Source organism: Lepisma saccharinum, chromosome 21 (genome assembly GCF_977018435.1).
Source record: "Lepisma saccharinum chromosome 21, izLepSacc3.1, whole genome shotgun sequence".
Taxonomy (NCBI): Eukaryota; Metazoa; Arthropoda; class Insecta; order Zygentoma; family Lepismatidae; genus Lepisma; species Lepisma saccharinum.
In genome coordinates, this window is record NC_139249.1 from 31,436,479 (window position 1) to 31,451,085 (window position 14,607).

Here is a 14,607-nt window from a genome sequence, read left to right on the forward strand (position 1 = left end):
TGACAAACGTAATTGAAATGGCCAGTTGAAATCACATTCAAACACAATGTGCTGTTTATGCATGTAGACTAGGAAGACAAAACCCCAGACAGATACAAGATTGTCTTGTTAGGTAAGCGTCGAGTTACGTATTGTATAATTCATGACCTTGTAAGCTCTTGTGACTTTCTCTTTTGTTAATACTGCTCGGCGAACGCTGTTCATTAATTATGGACCGTGATACTTTTCGAACACATTTAAGGCTTCAATGGTGGCCGTGGGTATATTCCCTCAAGATTTGCATGTAATTGTTTGGAGGACCTGAACAATGCTGAGAATCTATTCTTGAAATTTAACTTTTTTATGTACCATTTAACCTAGAAAAGGATCGCGTATTTAAAATTAATTCGGTTGATATGTTGTTAACATATGGTGTGTTTGTTTAGGAAAGTACCAATTGGAAAGCTGAAGTCTAATGGGAGAAGTCTCTGGAGAATCATGGTGGGCGAAATTTGGTTTGTCCTCCCTTTACATTGCTGTCTTCTTTTCAGACCAAGATATTCTTATGTTTATGTGAAGTCTTCTGTTTATGAGAATTCTTCTGGATGGCAGTTTCCATGAACGATAAGGCCTAGATTGGATATAGAACCATCCGAAAGGCTCCAATTATGGCTGCATTGGACCTTTAGGATCCAGCAGTTGTCGGACATTCCTCTCTTTTCGAAAAAAAAACCACTGTGACATTCCAAATTTTGAAAAACTACATCTGTTTAGAATTCCGTCAACAGAATGCAAGTGAATTTTCGCGTGGTTTGTTCTTGCTGATGTCTAGATATCTGTCCACTTCTGTTTTTACATATGTTTGTCTCCTCTCAGTATCGTCTCGATGAACCTGCAAGGCTCTGGTCTCGATAAGCCTCGGTGGGTCTCGTCTCGACATTCCACGGAGGGTCTGGTTGACAAGTTTTGGAGGGTCTGGTCTTGATAAGTTTTGGAGGGTCTGGTCTTGACAAGTTTTGGAGAGTCTCGTCTCGAAACGTTTTGGAGAGTCTGGTCTTGGAAAGTTTTGGAGAGTCTCGTCTCGACAAGTTTTGGAGGGTCTGGTCTTGACAATCCTCGGAGGATCTGGTTTCCACAAGCCTCGAAGTCAGGTCTCGACAAGCATCGGAGGGTCTGGTCTTGACACGTTTTAGAGGGTCTGGTCTTGACAAGTGTAGGAGGGTCTAGTCTCGACATTCCTCGGATGGCAAGTTTTGGAAAGTCTGGTCTCGACAAGTTTTGGAGGGTCTGGTCTCGACAAGTTTTGGAGGGTCTGGTCTCGACAAGTTTTGGAGGGTCTGGTCTCGACAAGTTTTGAAGGGTCTAGTCTCGACATTCCTCGGATGGCCTTGTCTTGACAAGTTTTGGAGGGTCTGGTCTCGACAAGTTTTGGAGGGTCTGGTCTCGACAAGTTTTGGAGCGTCTGGTCTCGACATTCGTCGGATGGCCTGGTCTTGACAAGTTTTGGAGAGTTTGGTCTCGACAAGTTTTGGAGGGTCTGGTCTCGACAAGTTTTGGAGGGTCTGGTCTCGACAAGTTTTGGAGGATCTGGTCTCGACAAGTTTTGGAGGGTCTGATCTCGACAAGTTTTGGAGGGTCTGATCTCGACAAGCTTCGAAGTATCAGGTCTTGCTGTCGTCTTATTCTAAAAAGTTGTACCATACGATACCATACCTAAAGGAGGCAGAGAGACTTTCTTGCTCGATGCTGCTCCACCCGAGCGTTGAAATCACTGAAAGCTATTTCCGTAACATTTTCCTCCCCGCTCGTTAAAACCACCAAAGCGTCGCGGGGTTTACGACTACGAAACAATCGCTAATAATCGCGTCGCTCCCGAAACAAGGTTACCTGGATGAACAGCTGCGACGGAGACTTGGCTCCATGCACTCTCAGAATCTGCAGACGCAGCAGTGACAGTGAAGGTTGGCCTCGATTTTCGATTCTGACCTCAATTCTTCGTGTACCGACATGCTGACGGCAACGGTGGGATTCGCTAGGCTACGTTTACATGTGAATGGGGGAAGGGTAGCCTTGGGCCGCTTCTGCCAAAGGGGATTACAAACGTTTTAAAGACGGCAACAATACTCTGCGCATCAGTTCCACGAGGGTACAACCTGTTATGAAGATCCTTTACGTAATATCCATCAATTAACTGGTTGGTTGAGTGCAGAACGAAGCTATCTCTCCTTTTAGTGGGGAATCTTTACATGGTAATTTTTCCTCACATGAATACACATAATATGTGGGCAGGTTTTTTTCATTCATTGTTTCAGTCCAACGGACAGACCTTCAGCATTTTCTTTTAATACATCATCCACTTATTTTAATATATCATCTACCAGTTGATATCTACTTTCCGGACACTTTCCCTGTTGACCATTGCTTCCGACACATCTTGTATCTCGGCCTCCCCGATGGCGCAGTGGTAGCGTTGTTGCCTTGTAATCAAGGGGTCCCGGGTTCGATACCCGGTGGAGGCACAAGTGGTTCGGATCCCACTTTAAACTGTAGGTCCAGTCCCGATTAGCCTTACTGTGCATAAAGTGGACTTAAAACAACAAATCAATCAATCAATCAACATCTTGTATCTGGCAGCCCCTTCTCAGCCAGTGTCTCAAGCACTTACTTTTCTTCGCCTTCCTGATCACCTTCGGTGGTGCTTTTCCCCCCTAACCCTTTCCAGCACAGTTTAATTCCTCTCTTTAGCTATCCATTTCACCTTCTTAACCATAACCATATTTCCAAAGTAACTTCTTCCTAAAGTCTAAGTTCATGCTTCATACAATCTCCACTCCGCACGCTGTGGAGTTCCTTGGTTATTTTGTTCAAAAGCTCACTCTCGCACAGAAAATGTCATTGCGTCCATAAAATGGTAAAAGTGAACTCACATTTACAATGTTTACCTAACAGGTTTGTAAAGGCTGTACCTACAGTGGGATAAGAATAACTGAAATAGACCCGTAACTCATCTAAAACTTATCATGGTGATCAAGCTGAGCAACAGTTACTGTGTAATTCTATTTATTTATGTTGCTTTTCTACCTATTTAGTTCGCGACAAATAATGAGACATGCGACAGAACATCAATGCTCAAAGTGGGATTCTATCGTCCCAGTTAAGAAAATTTTCAGCAAGCATATAAAATTGTATACGCGCCCCCCCCCCCCTTCCCAACCTTTCCTCAAACTCTACTTAGCATTCTCCTATACCCTGTCCCAGCTAACTGTAGAGCGGGGCCGCGCATAGCGGCAGAGGAGAAGGAGGAAAATTTAGTGGTGAAAGCGCATCGTTGCCAACCGTATGGTCATTACCATACATGTACAGAAATGTCATAGCATGTACGGACGTACGGCCCAGACCTTACTCCGTAAGCTAAATCTACGGCTTGTCAAAATTTGCACTTGCTGTTTTATCCCTAATATTTCCCTAAGAAATTCTTAAACCAAGCGTATGGACCTGGAGACAAAAATACGGTCCGTTTGCATGTGCGTGCGGTACTATAGGTTTCAAAAGTTAGCAACGCTGACAGAGTAAAGCAGGGAAAGCGGGTAACTCCAGTCGTCATTACGCAATTCCGTTTCTCTCACTGTTCATTGGTGGAGCCGTCTTGCGTCACTTCTTGCACAGAGACTTGTTCTCGTTCGCCTGGTCAGTTGGCTGGTACAGGGTATAGCTAGGAATTTCCACTTCGAGCACTGCAGAACAAGCAAATACAATGTATCAAAGTCCAACTAGTAGGCACGGAGATCCATACGAGACGTGCACTGCATGCATGACCGTATTGGAGGGAGAAAGTTGAACAGGTTAACAGGAGTTAGTAACATTTTTTATATATATATATAAATATATATATATGAGACAGTGTTTGAACGTTCATTTACGATTTGGCAAATTCTTTAATCCCAGAATATATTAATAATCTGAGCATAATAAAGCGCAAGAACGGAAAAGCTTGGGGTTGTTGGTAAACAACAACGGAAATGCATGGATTTGGAAGTTTGGCGGATTTCAATGTTACATTGATTTTATGTAAGATACTTCAACTATTGTTGATAGATTACTTCAGTTCCTTGCGTTTAATTCTTCTCCTGGGCCGTGTCTAAAATTAACATGGAGTATACTTCCCTACTTTGATACGAGTCATTAAAAGATCCACAACTCAACCAGGAAGTTGTGTAACTTCGTAATGTGCGTCCTTATAAACTATGAAGCATGCGGAATATGACAATACATGTACTTCTTTCTTGCAATCTTGTGTGAATTTGCTGTTAAATTCTGAACCGGAAGTTGTCGTACATGTGGTATTCAGTGTTGCCACTGAGGCGAATAAAGAGCTTCAAACATCTGCTTGTCCTTGAAGTGTTGGTAACGTGTAATGTTAGGTTCTCAAGTCGTCATGCAAGATGAGCTGTGGGTTGTTCTAAACGCTTGAACAAGTTTAAGCCGAGCTTCGTTGATGTCACGTTCCTTGTCAAATGTTTCATCAATATTGAGGAAGATAACATTAAAAGTTGTTGTCCTGTTTTACTGTATATACTTGGAAATTATCCACTTCAAATATTTACTTAGTTTGTCAACTTAACATGCGAACTTTGTTTGGAGCACTTACTGTATTTAGCTTAATTTTCATCTTCATGTGGCATTTTTATCATCTGGTACAATTACTTGCTAGAACTCATTGCCCTAAAGTTATTTTTAGAAATAGCGGAACATTTATTTAATGTGAGCCACTTGGTGTCATATCATATGCTGATTCGGTTTGAGGTTGTATATTTACTTCATTCCAGATACTTTCTCAGTTTAGCCTTTACTCCAATCAGATTGCTGATCTTATTACATCATGAGGTACCTTTACTTAAAACGCATGACAATTAAATAGACACAGTGTGTCTAACTATTCTCATTTAATCTCGAACATTACGACTCTACCAAGTTAGTGTCATGAAAGCCAGATTTTACCTTTGTACATACTGCACTTAATTTATACTTAATTCCAAAGCACATTCCATATTCCTCAGTGCATTTCACCACTGTAGACATGTAAGGTGTAGTCAGTTCTAGAAGTGGTAGCGGATGCGATGAGATGGTATCCCACAGCTAGGAAAGTTTATGTAAAGCATCTTCATTTGTCTCCATGTTAAAGCATAGGAGCATTAAGTTTGAACTTGGCAATAGAAATTCGATCAAATTTTCGATGTTACTAGTTCTATAGCTCTTTATGTCTATGAATGTGGGTTTTCTTAGAATGTAAATATACTTAATGCTTCTAAATTATGGGTAAATGTTATCATAAGATTTTATGACCTAGGTTAGGTACTTGGAAGAGCAAGCTAATAGTTGAGTTCACCGACTGTTAACATACTGTACATACTAATTTGCTTACCCCCAAAAAAACTACCTGACAATATGAAATCACAAATACGCCACTGAATTCACATCCCCCCAAAGAAAAAAACTTAATTCGCACAGTGGGGTGTAGTGGGTGTAGTATGTATTCACAAACATGAACAATTGTAGTAAGAAGTAAATTGAGACTTACTTGATGATGGTATTTGAGCGCAGGTACCGCTGCCGACCAGTGTTGCTATCTGCAATTAAAAAGAAAACAGAAATTGTTATGCAAATGTGTGCGAATATTCAAGTAGTTATGTTTATACTTAATATTTAGTTAATACAACTACGTTCAGTGCATTGCATGAATGGCGAATACTGCATAATTCTAAGGAATGAGCTACAATCTATAATAAGTAAGTTGCTCAAGTCTGTACACAGAAACTTGTGATGGTCATCTAAGTAACAACTCCATCCTGGAACGGACATATCGCCTTGTCTCTGGTTATGTCATCGTGTTCAGTTATTGCGCAAGTCACCGCCTGGATGATGTGGAAGCATTTGTTTGTTGCCTGAGCGGTTCAATGGCTTCCTTCTGGGTATCTGCTGAATTCGCAATGAAGTTATTGTTTCGCAACGCCCACATATTGCGGTGTTGATTGGCACCGCTGTTGGAAGACATGGCGGAAGTCAAAATATCCTTTGGTGCTGTTTACATCTGCAGCCGCTTGGTCCTGTCGCACCCTGGCACCAGAGACTGCCGCAGACAATCATGGCTCGGTTCAATGGGCAAAGCTCTTGTCGGTCACGTTCTCCAAGGCAGTTGAAAGCAGTCGGAACACAACAGTTTCTAACATAGACATTCTAGCCTGCGGCCAGGGGCGACTTTACTCAATGGACCCGAGACCACTTGGAATAACAAGAATGTTTTCCGCACAACTTTGTGTTGCTTATTGAATGTAACTGTAGACACCTGGTGAGTGTTTTTGAAAGTGAACTACGGTATCTCTCTTCACCTAACTTCGAAATTCTCGCCCTTATTTTTCCAGCTTATGGAATAAGTGTGAAAAGTATTAAACGCGAGAAAAATTAAGAGTGAAACGGTATAAAATTTCAAGTGTAAGTACAAACAAATAAGAATAAGAAATAAGGAACATTTCAGTTCGAAGCGACACGACGCAAAACATTCACGGCCAATGCTCGAACAGACCTAGGCGACACGATGTAGATTATTATAGAAACGGCCTAGTTCGAGTGACACGTACAACTTATCGTGTCGCTTTGGTTTGAAAGGTTCCATTGATTACTGAGGATTCGCTTCCAAGCGACACGTGTCGCTTCGGTCTGAAAGCTCTCTAAGTGTACCAAGAGTATTACTCAATATTGAAATGAAGGCGAAATAAATAACTTGCAATGTGCGTGTGGGTAATTAATTTCTTTTTGCTATTATTCATTATTGTCATGCCCAGGAATATCTGGATAAATATGAATCTTTTTCATATTTACATATTTAGAAACCATTTTTTCATCAATCCAAAGGTTTATTTAATTCTGATTAAGTCTGAGCCAATATGGAAATACGATCTTAACCTCAGTAGATACGTGGCTCACTATTTGACGCCCTTTTACTAACAATTTTATCGTCGTGCATTTTATTTAAATGCTGCTTTCACCCATATATGTCACGGAATTATTTCAAATTACGTAATTACAAGTTTTTATATGTAAATTTATATAATTGATAGCAGGAAGCAAGAATAAGGAACATTACATAAGAAACTAAATATTTTTACAGCGGAAGTTACAAATTTCGATAAATCTCTTGTCGAATATTATCCAAACCTTTCTCTCCCAAGGAAGAAAAAGCGCAAAAATTACACAACAGCTTTAACGTATGCTAGGGGAAATATATTTAATATTTAATTAAACTTACTTAATAATAGAAACCTGAAAAAAACATGACCCCGAATATTGACTCGTTACTCCAGGAAAATATAGGATACTGTCGCTTTTAGCATGGTATCCGAGGCTCTGGCGTCTGGATGCAGTCAGTATAATCCTCTGTGTCGTCCATATGTGTTTGTCCATCGTGGAATAAACATCAACATTAGCATGTTGTCAAGCAGAGAAAGGAAATGTCAGTGGCAACCGTATATTTGTGCCATGTGGTTGCATACATTCAGAATAAAGCTGCCGTTTTTCACGGGCTCGAAACAAGGCCTCAGCGACCAAAATGTTATTCAGAAAAGTTGTTCGCCTTGATGTTCTCTACGAGCTGTGATAGTTTGTCGGTGTTGAACGGCGCCAAGATATAACCTACACCGGCAAACAACATCAAGGTATTGATTGATTTGCTTTATTTTACTTCGCTTTTGTGCTTTTGGCTGATTTACGAAGATGGGGATGAGTGATGATATGATGAAATTGATGAATGGACACTCAGAAACATCAATGCCCACGCCGAGATTCGAACCCGGGACCTCTGGCGTCGTAGAGGAAATGGATGTACTCGCTGTATATGGAGAAGATGGTAAACCAACCAAATCTGCAGATGTTTGAACTAGCGTCTCTCTGTGTTGGTACGAATCCTTTGTATTAAAAGAGAACAGAATGTCATGGGTGTCTGGATGGGAGATTTAAGGGCGTTGTTTTATGCGTAGCATATCCGAGAAAACATCCTGTCGCAGAAGTTGATCATAAATCACAGGTATTCCTGGAGCGAGAGGACTCGACCAGGCATTCTTGTATCAGGTACAGAAGGTCTCGCCTGTTTTGAAGAATCATGCAGTAATTGCAGACCGTGAAAGGCAATGGAGCAACAAGGACTGCAGATCATTGCTCAATTGCAATTAAATTCAATTGCTCAGTTCAGTATTGAAGTCGGAGAACTGTTTTCACTTTGGGTAATGTCGTTGAATATTCTTCGCATGTTCCAAATTGGTCATATTTGCTAAAGCATTGGTTCTACTTGGTTTTAGGTTGAATATTTGCTTCCTCGGTCGTTTTTTGCTTGAGGGGACTTAGAAATCCTGCTGTAACATGGCGAGTGGAGTTTCAATGTGACTATTTATGAAGGAAAACTAGTTGGTCTTTTGTTATGAAGTAATGTTAACTCAAGCCTAATCAGATAGCAGCTGCTGCATCCCTCGGCCTACGTATCGGCCAAGAGACACGACTTCCCTCAGTAACCCGAACGCCCTAACGTACAATAAATTTCTTTCATTGCAGTAAGATAGCCAGGGCGGTGTCAGTGCAAACATTTCGTTACGCTTGGTTCCTGTATGGCAATGTGGATACTAGCCCACTGAACTACGTAAGAAATCTTTACTCAACTGTTAGTGCAGACCTCAGTGGCGCAGTGGTTCTCACAGCGCGCCACGACGCCAGGAGTTCCGGGTTCGAATCCCTGCCTGGGGATGGTTGTTATTTGTGATTGCCACTTCATCATATCATCACCATACTCATCAAACAATCAATCAATCGACTGCTTCCGTCGCACACGCTACTTAGATACTGCTCCAGTGATTAATCTATATGCTGATCGACTTTACAAAGTGGGTGGTGATCAAACATCAAAGTAGATATTACATGCTGTGTACGTTGACAATCACGTAGCGTATCACCCGGATTAAACGACACTCTTGGTTCTGATTAACTGTTCCTAGTTATAGTAGTAAAATAGGACACGATCCGGGTGGCAAAACTAACTGGAAAGAAAATATTTTCAGCTTGGTGTCGAGTCCAGGTACCTATTCAACAACCAAGAAACAACGAATCAAAGAATGATCGATGACTAATTCACGTGACGAAATGTTTGGACCCTTACATCCTTTATACTCCTTGATGTCTAATGACAGAAGAGCTAAAGACACCGAGACACCCATGAAACCAGAAGAAAGGCGTGTCTGGAAGAGGAGGGGGGGCTCTTCGAAAACATGACAGCGAGTGATGGTCCCCCGCATACCTTATGGAGCGGTGAAAGTGAGCGTCGCCTTTTGTGGCTAGGCCTTCGGCGTACAGGTGCCACGGGAGTGGAGGGGGCAGATGTATCTTACGTTGAAAGACATTTGGTTAAATGTGGGATAGGTGTGGAGACACCTGTTTCCTGAGAAATGGCGAAGTTATAGATGTAGACGATATCAATATATTGAAAGCAATGAAAATTTAGGTTCACATGAGTAGAAAATAATACATATACGTCATCAAGGGCGTCAGGAAGTCCAGTAGACAACAAAAAAAAATAGAGTAATAGTGAAGCTTCACATAGAAATTCATATGGAAAAACAGGATGCAGCCTTAGGTAACCATCTGCAAAGGGATGCCGACGTTTTGCTTAACAAATATTTGTTTCAAAAATATGGTAACCATATTTGCCGAACTCCGTGGCGTAGTGGTTAGCAGATATCGCTACAACGCCAGGGATCGAATCCCAACCACGAATTTTGTGTACCTTCATCAATTTCATCATATCATCACTCATCCTCAATGTCGCGATTAGCCAAAAGTGGCAGAAAAGCGACGCTGAATAACACAAACCAAATCTAAATAACCGATATAACATGAAATTTTTTGAATAGTCCAATCCCTTCGCTGTGTTTTATACGCAACAGTAACCGCATTTTCAACCAACAACAGAATCACTGTATTTGTTATCAGATCCTGCTGTACCATATTTTCGTCTTCCTTCCGAATCATCTACGTTCCATTGGTTAAAAGGAACGACTTTCAACCGGTCCTGGAATAAAGAAGCCCGCAAATCAAAGCTAACTGCTTAATGGATGAGCGACGAGTAAATTAAAAGGAAGTTTCTCTGCTTTTTGCAACAGAAATGAACTTAGATTATAGCGTGATAATAGAAAACCGGTTGGCAATTACATCTCGCATTTAGCATCAGCGAAATGGCTCCGAACGAATGCGGTCGTTCATTGATAATATTTTCTTACCTCATATTACACTTCCCAACTGGAATGCAACAGATGCCATGAATTGCGCCATTTTTGTTTGTTCCTTTTTCCATGGCATTAATACTATAAAGTAGGACTTGTCATAAATTCATCTCAACTTCTTCCGATGAATACCCATTTTGATTCTTAAGATATTTCACACCTTTTGGCGTTTCTGCTTTTCGTATGGGTTTTTCTCAGTGTACCTCTTCAATTCCGAATAATTTTTAACGCACTGTTTCTTAGTATGAATTGAAAAATTTCATCCTTCTTATCTTTATCCATACTGACTTTCCGTCGTTAGTGCATGTTGCTACTTTTTATGCCTTATCAAAATAACTGTTCCCTACTTCGGTAATATTCCCGTGATTATTTCGTATCAATTAATATAATTTTCAGTATTTTAGTTCATATCTCCCAAAATGTTAATCTCTATTTCATGTTTTAGCATATTTTTTTGTATTTCGTTGTCTATTTTATAACCTTTTTTTTTTAAGAAAAAGTTACATTTCTTATATTTTCAGTTCTTACAGTATTTATTCCACATATTCCTTGTGCATATTTTTTACTCTTTCAAATTTTAGCACCTATTTGATTTTTCGTTGCGTTTTTAATCGACAATCGCATTTTCCCATCTTTTTAATGCCATCTTATCTTCATAATGTGTATATACCATTTTTTGTGAGCCTATTGTCCATTATTCAGCGCTTATACAGTTTACACTTTCTGTTACTAACTTTTGTATTCCATTACTGTAGCCTGTTCCTTTTTTAACCCACCTTTATTACGTTGAGTTTTTAAGTCCACATTATCACATATAGGCTAATTGGGTCTGGACCTACGGTTTAAAATGATGTCTCTCCACTGGATATCGAACCCTTGAGCCATGATTGCAAGGCGACGTTGTTACCACTACGCAATCGGGGAGACACTAACTTTGAATGCTTATTTAATAGATCGATTCTATCTAGCTACCGAAATTCCCGCGTTCGAATTCCGGCCTAAACATTGATGTTCCTTGCGATTACCTTTCTTCAATGTCATCTAATCATTACTCATCCTCATCGTAGCGATTAGAAAAAGTTGGACAAAAGTGAAGTAAAGAAACAAAAGTACAAATGCAATATTATATTGCCAATTATAATTATAATTGTTCTCTAGAATAGAAGGAATGGTAGAATTGCATTTATTAAATTAACTAACTCCCTCGACTCCCACTTGCAATGCACCACGTGATCAAACTGGTTTCTTCTACGATTAACGGGGCCAGGTCACTTTCCTCCGCTTTGGTACTTTCCTGTGAAGCAATTCCTATCGACTCCCACGGACGCGTGTAGGCGAACGTGTTGTGGGTTTTAAGTGAATATCATGCGAGTAAAAGGATATTCACGGTACCCCTTTAACGTGTGGAGACTTACAATTTCACCCTTGTCCATTGCGGAATTCATGTTTTTCTAGCTTCATGGATATTTACGAATTATTACGGCTCTGTTCAAGTTTTGGCGGAGGATATTGAGATCTAAATACTTTTTCTGGTCAAGGACGAGTCAGCAAGGATCTTCCAATATGGCAACAAACAGTGGCGTACAGCCAGAGTATGCAATCATGGGAGAAAGGCAGGGGGGATTTCCCCAACCAACAATCTTGGCCTCAAAAATCCCCATCACCAAGAGAGATAAGCAATTCGTTTTGACTTCAAATATGCTTTACTAAGGATAATATCTAAACACACACGAAGTAGTGTGATTGTGAGTGTTGAATACTTTCTCTCTCTCTCTCTCTCTTTTTCAAGGAATCACCAACAGATCTACACCAATAAAAATATATCCAAAATACAAGTAATACAAGAATACAAGACAAATAATTTATTGACATTTTGCTACTTTATAAATATCTGCTATATATACAAAGTAACAAGTATACCCTGGACTGCATTTTGCAAGCTAACGAGGCTCTGGCGTCTGAACGTACGGCCAGTATAATTCTCTGTATGACCGTGTGTGTTGCCCTCTGTTTTGTCCTTATGTGTGCTGAGTGCTCCTTTACAGCCTCAGATTTTAACCCAAGTAAGAATATTGTAGTCCTAGTTATGTTGTATTAGTTATGGTAAAGGGCTGAACCCAATATAATGTGACGGGTGTAAAATAGCCTAAGTGCTGACACACCCACAATTTCAAATTCAATCAATATAAAAGTAACAAATTAATTCGTTTATGTGTATTTAATAATAATGTATTTTTAAATATTTAATAATTTACTTTCATATTCAATAACATTATAAATATGTATATCATATAATAATTATACATATATATTTAATTATATATTTATTTGTGTGTGTAGATTATTATCTTCCTCCCCCACCAGTCTTCAATGATTTCGCAGCCTTCATAAAGCTCAACCAAGATGACAAAATCCCGTCAAATAAACCACAGAAACCGTTGTGGAGGAGAGAGTTGGAACAGACACGAATTATTTTAAAGAATCAAATATAGAAACTAATATTGCTCAAAGGAAAAAGCAAGATGTAGAAACACAAGCCTGGTGCACGAAAACCCGAAAGATAACACATAAATATGAAGTAGAAGCGTGCGTAACTAGAAAAGAATGTTAAGGGGGAACTAAAGCCGATTTTGCGGTAACTTTTCGATAACAGATGGCAGCACCGTTTGTCATGCCAACCGAGGCCCATGTTGCCAGATTTACTTTGACATGTATATGAAAGAAGAAAACAGGTACACGGAAGAATCAATTAAAGTAACAAAAGAGAACTTTCAAGGAACAAAGGATAAACATACATGCAGAACAAGAGAAATGGAGCACAGAGAAAGTAGTCAGAGGGAATATACTGTAGACAGAGAGGGAGATCTTGAGATAGGAATGCGGGTGCGACTTTCGATCGGGCAATGTCATTGCTGAGTAATGGAAACTGCAAGACATTGACCGGGAGGAAGTCGTGGCTGATCGGGGAGTAGCGTTTCGTGAGGCGTGAGGAGAAGGTGGTGTTGAGGAGATAGTGGCGTGCTGGAAGTGAGGAGGTACCAGGGCCGAAGAGAGAAGGAATTAAGTAAGTGAGAGGGGTCTACTTCTAGTCTACATTCGGGTCCGCATGGTCAAGGTGTTCTAATAAATATTAAAAAGGATCAAAAAACGAGTGTCTCTCCTGTTACATCCCTGGGATGCCAGTAGGTAATTCAACAATATCGAAGGAACCCAAGGGGAAAAGATGGCAACATAGGAGATGATGAAGTGAAAACGAAAGGTGACAAAGAATAAGGACACGATACGAAAGAAATGTAATTACGAGGATAACAAGGAAAGAGGAAGAAAGACAAACACGAATATATAAGAAAATAAAGGAATGGAATCAGACATATAAGGAAATAGAGAGGGGTGGACGCCGATAAACAAAGCGTATAACAGCGAACAAACGCAACTGCTAAAAAATAAACAGTAAGAGATGCACTACTATGTCACACGCGGTAAGGACGAATATACCAAATAAGAGGAGGAATCCAAGTAATGGGAAAAAGCAGAAGATAGCGACAGTCCAACCAGTCCAACCTGTTGCAAACGCTTAGCATTAACGCAAAAGGTCAACAATGCTCTTTAAAATGTTTTTAGCACAAACTGTATTAATATGTCCCGTTCGATCGGTGTCATTCGGCATAAGAGCGTTCTGTTCAGGCGGCACTCCATTCTTCTCTTAATGCTGTCTAAGCATATCGATGCTTAAGTTAAACCGTTAACTGCCTTTTTTTCTTTCCCGGCGAACTTCTGCTTCACATGCCGAGCTAATGCGGATTATTTTAACTCGAGCAACCGCTAACCTTTAGAAAAAAGGCGCGCAATAATAGCAGTATATGTACCTGACACAGTCAATCATGCGAAACAGAAGTCAACGGGTTATGCGAGCAGCTGGGATGACAACCGGAGCTTTAAATCTTCTGGTCTTCACTTCCTGATACTTATGTGTACGATAGAGGACACTTTTGATGCATATTGCGGTCCTGGAATTTTGGGGGGAGGACTTAGTTAGGTGTGCGGTTAAATCTAAATTGACAGCATGCTTATGTTTTTTCAATAGTGCATGCCGCAGAGATTGAAAATTCAGTTCCTTGTTCGCTCTTCTTCCTTTGTCATTATTTTAAATCTTTTTTCACACACACTTGAAAGTAACCAACCAGAACATTACAAAAATTAATATACATACCTAGAGCTGACATGTTTCTAGTTTGCTAGTACAGCGGGACTGTATGATCCGGGTTCTATACACGAACACATTATTTTTATATATTAAAACAATATATAATAC

The 14,607-nt window shown here is 40.1% G+C and overlaps 1 protein-coding gene across 2 annotated transcripts in view; it reads right to left on the bottom strand.

The window, feature by feature from the left end:
- pio (zona pellucida domain-containing protein piopio) overlaps positions 1–14,607 on the bottom strand; it is a 164,787-nt gene that overhangs the window by 54,410 nt on the left and 95,770 nt on the right. For both annotated transcript variants that reach the window (XM_083142505.1, XM_083142506.1), the window contains exon 3: positions 5,558–5,606. In XM_083142505.1, the coding sequence (XP_082998631.1) occupies positions 5,558–5,606 (49 nt within the window). The remainder of the gene's footprint in view (positions 1–5,557; positions 5,607–14,607) is intronic.